The sequence below is a fragment of the Cnephaeus nilssonii genome (genome assembly GCF_951640355.1).
Source record: "Cnephaeus nilssonii genome assembly, chromosome: 8".
Classification (NCBI taxonomy): domain Eukaryota; kingdom Metazoa; phylum Chordata; class Mammalia; order Chiroptera; family Vespertilionidae; genus Cnephaeus; species Cnephaeus nilssonii.
In genome coordinates, this window is record NC_137079.1 from 64,411,590 (window position 1) to 64,419,497 (window position 7,908).

General features: G+C 39.8%; 1 protein-coding gene across 1 annotated transcript; it reads right to left on the bottom strand.

Annotated features, from left to right (window-relative positions):
* Positions 1 to 253: 253 nt before the first annotated feature.
* On the bottom strand, positions 254 to 6,111 carry LOC307104040 (prothymosin alpha-like; the record flags this gene model as incomplete). The annotated part of the gene is made up of 2 exons (XM_079778712.1): positions 254 to 617; positions 6,075 to 6,111. 2 exons carry the CDS (start codon positions 6,109 to 6,111, stop codon positions 271 to 273), a joined length of 384 nt encoding a protein of 127 aa, XP_079634838.1. The 3' UTR covers positions 254 to 270.
* Positions 6,112 to 7,908: the final 1,797 nt, after the last annotated feature.

Consider the following 7,908-nt stretch of genomic DNA (forward strand, 5'->3'; position numbering starts at 1 on the left):
GGCCTTGGAAGTTTGGGTTCTTTTTTCCTCCCCTGTTGCAAATTCACTTTGTGGTTTTGGTTGGATGGTGGTGACGGCATGGCATGTCACCTGCAGGTGGCGCTGCCTGAGGTATTTGGATGGGCAGGCAGGCGGGGGTCTCTAGATTCTGAGATGGGAAGTGGAGGTGTATAGGTCACAGAGGCCTTTAACTTTTCTTTTCTTTTTATCTCTCAAAAGTAAGTCTTTTATTTATTTAGTTTTTTTTTTTAATTTTCCTTTTTTTGCTGTCTAGTCATCCTCATCTGTCTTCTGCTTCTTCGTGTCAACATAGTCATCCTCATCATCTCCAGCTGCCCGTTTGCCTGTAGCTGCCTCAGCCTCCTCATCTTCATCTCCATCCTCTTCCTCACTATCTCCTACCTCTTCCTCTTCCTCCCCTCCTCCTTCCTCTTCTTCCTCTACCTTATGGTCAGCCTCCTGCTCCCCATTTTCCTCACTAGCATTCCCATTCTCAGGTGCATTGCTTCCATTCTCTGCCTCTGCCACAACTTCCTTTTTCTCCTTTAAGTCCTTGGTGCTGATCTCGGAGCTGGTGTCCACGGCCCTGTCTGACCCGGTGGGGCACGCTGGTGATCCTGTGCAGAGGCTTTTTTTTTAAAGCCAGAGTTGGAGGACTCTGGCGAAGAAGCTGCCGAGTCTGAGGCAGTGGAGGAGGCACGCGGCAGAGGTGGTTGCAGCGAGCGGAGAGGGAGCCACAGGAACAATGCCAAGGTGGCTTTTCAGAGCAGCCAGTGGGCGAAAGAACGTACTTTTTGATTACTTGTGTATTAGTCTTATTCACCTACTAGACTGAAACTTTCTTAAGAGCAAACAATGAAAATGAAAGAGAAAATATTATTTAATAATAAAGAAAATTATTTCCTTTTTTTATTAATTCAACAAATATTCAAAATGCCTACTATGTGCCAGGAATTCTAGGATCTTAAGATACAGTGGAGAACAACATAATAGTCATGCCTTAGTTAACCTTATATTCTAACTAGAGGCCCGTGCATGAATTGGTGTACAGGTGGGGTCCGCCGCCTGGTGGGCAATGGGGGGAGAGGGAGGGACCATGGGAAGTTGGCCAGCTGTGCGAGGTTGGTTGTGGGAGGCACTGACTATCAGGGGGCAGCTCCTGTGTTGAGTGTCTGTCCCCTGGTGGTCAGTGTGCATCATAGCGACCAGCCGGTCGTCCGGTCATAACTTTTGCTTAGCCTTTTCTATATGAGAGAGAGAGAGAGAGAGAGAGAGAGAGAGAGAGAGAGAGAGAGAGAGAGAGATGGAAGGTATCAAGAAATAAATAATTGTAATAATTCAAGTAAAATTCAGTTCTAAAAAAGAAAATTAGGTGAGGGATTAAAGAAAAGAGAAAGGCATATTTTAGATAGGGTGTTCAGAGAAGACTCTCCTGTGTAGGTGAACTTAGAACACTAAAAAGATTGAAATAAGAAAGGTAGCTAAGCAAAAGTTTAATAGAGCCAAGTTCTAGAATGGGAATACAAGAAGTACAGAAATTGTGGCTAGAGCACGTTCAGTGGGAGAAATAGCAACAAGCCCAAAAATAAAATGTTACACCTACTTTTTCCCCTTCTATTGGTTAAGTGGCATTTATTTATTTATTTATTATTTATCAGTGTTTCTACTGGTGTCCGTAAATTCATCAGTATTTTCTTTAGTGTTTTGCTTTTTTGACTGGTCGGAGGATAAAGAATAATTAAACCAACCTAAGGGTTTGCATATATTTCACTCTATAAAGGGTGAGACAAAAGTAGGTTTACAGTTGTGAGTACATGAAACACAGAGTTTATTCTTCTATTATTATTTTTATTTATTGTAATAGAGGACAAGTGCACAAATTCATGCACAGGTGGGGTCCAGCCGGCCTGGCCCCAATTGGGGTGGATCGGGGACAGGCCTGTCAGGAGGAGGAGACAGCAGAAGGTTGGCAGGCTGGCTCGCCCTGATTGGGGGCCCGATCAAGGGCGGGGCCTCCTGGGGGGACGGGCTGCAGGCCTTTTGGGGTGGGATGGGTGATAGGGGGCAGGGCCGGCCGAAGGGAAGGGCTGCGGGGGTCCCCGCCCTCAATTGGGTTGGGAGAGGCCAGTCAATGGTGGGGCAGTCTGGAGGGAAGGGCCACAGGAAGTTGGCCAGCTAGCTCCACCCCATGATTGGGCCGGTTCACTGGCTGCAGTGAGCATCATAGCGACCAGTCATTCTGATCATTCCGGCTTTCTGGTTGCTGGCTTTTTATATATATACTAGAGGCCTGGTGCACAAAATTTGTGCACGGGGGGGTGTGTCCCTCAGCCCAACCTGCACCCTCTCCAATCTGGGATCCCTCAAGGGATGTCTGACAGCCCTTTTAGGCCCGATCCTGGTAGCATTGGGCCTAAATGGGAAGCTGGACATCCCTCTCACAATCCAGGACTGCTAGCTCCCAACTGCTCACCTGCCTGCCTTCCTGATTGCCCCTAACTCAGTGATGGCGAACCTATAACACATGTGTCAGCACTGACACGCGTAGCCATTTCTGATGACACACGGCCGCTGAGGCGGCCGCATGCCGAGGATGAAACATTTGCTGCTCCTGAGGATGAAACATTTGTGAAATAATGTTTTTTCCTCAAAGTGACACACTATCCGAGTTATGCTCAGTTTTTTGGCGAAGTTTGGCACACCAAGCTCAAAAGGTTGCCCATCACTGCCCTAACTGCTTCTGCCTACCAGCCTGATCACCTCCTAACCACTCCCCTGCCAGCCTGATTGATGCCTACATGCTCCCCTGTCAGCCTGATTGCCCCTAACTGCCCTCCCTTGCAGGCCTGGTCACCCCTAACTTCCCTCCCCTGCAGGCCTGGTACCCCCCAACTGCTCTCCCCTGCAGGCCTGGTCACCCCTAACTGCCCTCCCCTGCAGGCCTGGTCCCCCCAACTGCTCTTCCCTGCAGGCCTGGGTCCCCCCCTAACTGCCCTTCCCTGCAGGCCCAGTTGCCCCCAACTTCCCTCCTCTGCTGGCTGGTCACCCCTAACTGCCCTCCCTTGCATGCTTGATCACCCCCAACTGCCCTCCCCTGCAGGCCTAGTCCCTCCCAACTGCCCTCTCCTGCTGGCCATCTTGTGGCAGCCATCTTGTGTCCACATGGGGGCAGAATCTTTGACCACATGGCGGCAGCCATCTTGTGTGTTGGAGTGATGGTAAATTTGCATATTACTCTTTTATTAGATAGGATAGAGGCCTGGTGCACAGGTGGGGGCCAGATGGTTTTCCCTGAAGAGTGTCCTGGGTCAGGGTAGGGATTCCCTTGGGATGTGTGGTGGCCTGGGCAAGGGGCCTGTGGTGGTTTGCAGGCCGGCCACAACCCCTGGCGACCCAAGTGGAGGCCCTGGGATCTGGGATTTATTTATCTTCTATAATTGAAACTTTGTAGCCTTGAGCGGAGGCCAGGGCTGGCCAGAAAGTTTGGCTTCCTCCATCGCTGGGGAAACCCAAGCCTCCTGCTCGCAATGTGGCTGCAGCCATCTTGGTTCAGTTAATTTGCATATTCACTCTTGATTGGCTGGTAGGCGTGCCTTGTGGGTGTATCAGAGGTATGGTCAATTTGCATATTACTCTTTTATTAGATAGGATAGATTATTTTTCACATGCAAAACCATAAACCTTATTTTACCCCCCCTCTGTATTTTCTAAAATATTTGTAGTTTTGTTTTTTTAATCTTATGTTTTTAAAACATTTAGAATGTATTACTGAGAGAAATCTCAGATAAAGTTTAAGATTATTATTCATTTTCTTAAATATCCAATCAATCTAATTTCATTAATTGTGTAGTCTTTTACATCTGGTTTGAAATAACACCTTATCTTATACCAAATTCCCATACATCACTGTCTATATTCTAATGTTCCTTATCTTATCAATGTCTATTCTTATATAATTATGATATTTCAGATACACTATATGTTAAATTCATTTGAAATATGTGGTAATTTTTTATTTTATTTAATTTTCCCCCAATTTACTTTCAAATATAATCTTGAGAGTCATGCTGTTGATTTATATATGTAAAAAAAAATCTAGATTTAGACTGGAATAACACTGAATTAATACATTAATTAGTCAAGCATGCCTATGTTATATAATTTTAAAGTTTCTTTTTTATAGTCAGGGCTTATTTTGCCATGTGTTTAAACTTCTCTGCTTGTCTGTCATTAAAGTTGGATAGTTTTGCTATAGAAGTCTTAGATCTTTCTTACTTAGTTTTTTCTTACTTTATTGATCTTATTAATATCATGCATGGGATATGTTTATACAATTGCCTATTTGTTATGTGGTCCCTTTGCTGCTTTTAGTAGATTTCAAGGGAGTAGAAGAAAGCAGAATGTCTTTATTTTGCTATTTGATTCTTTCCTTTTCATTTAAATGTGAATTTTTAAAACATGAAAATTTAATTGAGCAACATAATTGCACATATGTATAATTTAAAATTCATATTACTCCAATAAACTGCAGAGACTAAAATTGAATGGCTTATTGCTTCAGAAGACTGCCCTGATGGAATGAAATTCATGTAGTAGGAATGTTAGCATTAGGATGACCAAAGTCTACATTATGATGCTTTACTGAATTTACTGAGAAGAATAAGTTCATTGTAAATAGCTTTGATGGCCAACATGCTCTATATTCTCTTATAGACATCATTACTTATTCTATTGATCTTAAATAAGATTTTTATTTTCTCTGCTATTTAAATTCATTATTATTGATGATATGTAAAATACAGATGTGAATTTTTAAAACATGAAAATTTTATTTGAATGAGTAAATATGGATGTACTTACACATTGTGAGCATGGGGTGAATTATTACTATTTTTTTATTTCTAGAAAAGAGTAACAATGCATATGACTCAACATAGATAACCTTTATGGGCTTAGTACTCTCAATATTTTCCTACAGCTGGTGTTACCAGTTATAGCTCTATGTTAGGGTTAACTCTGAATTCTTTGGTTTGTTTGAAGTAATTTTGAAAGAAAAGTAATCTACATGCTATCACGTACATAATAATAGAGTATTAATTGATATCATTGATTCAGTGAATGATTGTTCACCTCTCTGTTTTATGGGATCAACAATAACTAGGGAGTCCTAACTTGTGTGAAGGAGCACTATTGTGTCTCTCTCACTCTCTCTGAGCACTTCATATCTCTTTCCTGTTAAGACTGTCTTGAGGTTCCAGCTCATAAATATAATCATTTCTCAATACAGTTTTGACTTTAAGCTCTTGAGCCAGACTCTACATTTTAGTCTGGATACCAACAGTTCTCATCACAATAACCTGGGGCAATTGTGTTGACTACTCTGTTTCCTAAAGGTTAGCCCATTTCTTAATATTTAAAATGTCAATAAAATTGTAATTACTTCATTGCCATGTTTCTATTGTTAAACATATTTACTTCATATATATTGACTGGTACAATGTCTGGTGTTCTTGTCAATTATTTTTCTTACTATTAATTTTATTATTTCTGAATATATTCCCTTGTCTTTAGGGCTCTCACCTGCTACATTGATTTAACTTTTTAAAAATATATATATTTTTACTAATTTCAGAGAGGAAGGGGGAGAGAGAGAGAGAAAAAGAGAGAGAAACAATGATGAGAGAGAATCATTGATCAGCTGCATCCCACACACCCGACACTGGGGACCGAGTCCACAACCCTGGGCATGTTCCCTGACCAAGAATTGAACTATGACCTCATGATTCATACATGATGCTCAACCACTGAACCACACTGGCTGTGCATGAATCAATGTTTATTATTACAGATAACTTAATTAAATGAGAAGATAATTTTATAGATTTATAAACTTAAGTTTTAATGATTTTGTGACATTAAAAGTCCAGTTGTGAATCAGATGCCCAATCTGGTCCTGGACATTTTACCTGCTAGGAATTTCCATTTGGCATAAGAATTCAATATCATTATTTTACATCCTCAAATCAGTTATTTTCATTTATATATTTTAATGTTTTCACTGTTTTCCCAGTTACCGGGTTTTAAGTCTTTGATCACATTTGTGTCCCCCATTTCTATTGTTTCCCTATCTCCATAATTATTCTGTTACTAGAAATATTTACATTTACTGAATTTCACATGATCCATTACAGTCACCTACCTAGATCTTCAATTACTTTATCTAAAACAATTTCACTGTTATTCTTGTTTCTGGTAATTCCAAGTACAATCAATTTGGGCTACTACTAAAATTAACTACCCTAAAGGAAAGTTTGGATCAAGACTTCCTTCTTACAAAACTCGAATTGCTTCATACTCTCCCAAATTTTTAGCCTGACATTCTTGGCCCTCTATGTCTTATCCTAATCTACTTTTTTTATTGCCTGTCTGTGTAGTTAAATCACTTTCCCAAGATGTCTGTGGATCATAGTCAATTATTTCTCCATCATGGTTGACTTACAATTTATTTTTCTAAATATTGCACAATTTCTTATTATCGTGCCTTTGCAGATGCTTTTGTATGGTGTGTAAAATAACTTTCCACAGCATTTCAACTTTTTTGACCTTCGTGGGAGACATGGTATTTGCCTGTCCAGTATTCAGATTTCATCATAGCACTTAGATGTTCTGTGGGAAATTTCTAATTCCCCAGTTTCTGGCCATGAAAGTTGAATGGAGCTAATTCTGTGCTTGGTTAGAGGAGCTGGCACAAACTCTAGGCCTGGTTAATTAATCAATCACATTCTTTTTGCTAATGTGATTGATTCATGTATGGATACATGTCTCAATCACAGCTAAACATGTATATTTTCTGAAGGAAAGAGAGTTCTTAATTTTCTGGTATATCTTCTGTTGATCAACACATAGATAAGCCTCTTTCAGAGTTAAGTCAGCATGGAGAAAGGAGAAACAACCTATGGAGAGTGAGGAAAAGTTGTGGAAGGGAAGAAAGGAGGAGAAGAGGAGAGGAAGAGGAAGGAATATCTCATCAGTTAAGTCTCCAAATCCATAGATCTCCATTTATTAAAGTAAATAAATACTTCTATTTACTTGAGATGATGAGTTGGTTGAAATTTGTTAAACTGTAAACAAAAATAAAATAAAAAGAGAAATCCTATCATTAAAGATCCACATAATTAAAATTAAAATATATAATAACCAGTTTAGTAGCTATCAATTTTTGAATTGAAATAATTATTAAAAGGTTAAAATTCATATTAAAGCATAAATTTAAGTATTATTTGTTTCTTCCTCATACCATATATAATTATTTGTATAAAATGAATACAACTACAATTTCTTATTTTATTCTATACTATTGAATTTTTTATTATCAATGGAAAGTGTTTTCTTAAGTATGATAATTTATGTGACTTTAATTTATCTGAGGATTTAGTTAATTAAACTTAGCACAGGTTATGCTCTAACCAGTTTGGCTCAGTGGATAGAGCATCAGCCTGCGGACTCAAGGGTCCCAGGTCCGATTCTGGTCAAGGGCATGTACCTTGGTTGCGGGCACATACCCAGTAGGGAGTGTGCAGAAGGCAGCTGATCGATGTTTCTCTCTCATCGATGTTTCTAACTCTCTCTCCCTCTCCCTTCCTCTCTGTAAAAAATCAATAAAATATATTTTAAAATAAAAATAAACTTATCACAGGTTACTTCTTTTGTTTACAGTAAATTTAATTATTAGCCTGGTTATTTCTATAAGGGTTATAGAAATAACCAGGATAACAATGAAATTTACCGTGTAAGATAAGGAAGGAGGTATCATATGGAAAGGGCATGTGTTTAGTCTGTGATGATCAGGATTTCTAAATAATGTGTTTCTGTATTTCTATTTCTGAGGTGGCTCTTTCTGGGGATGAT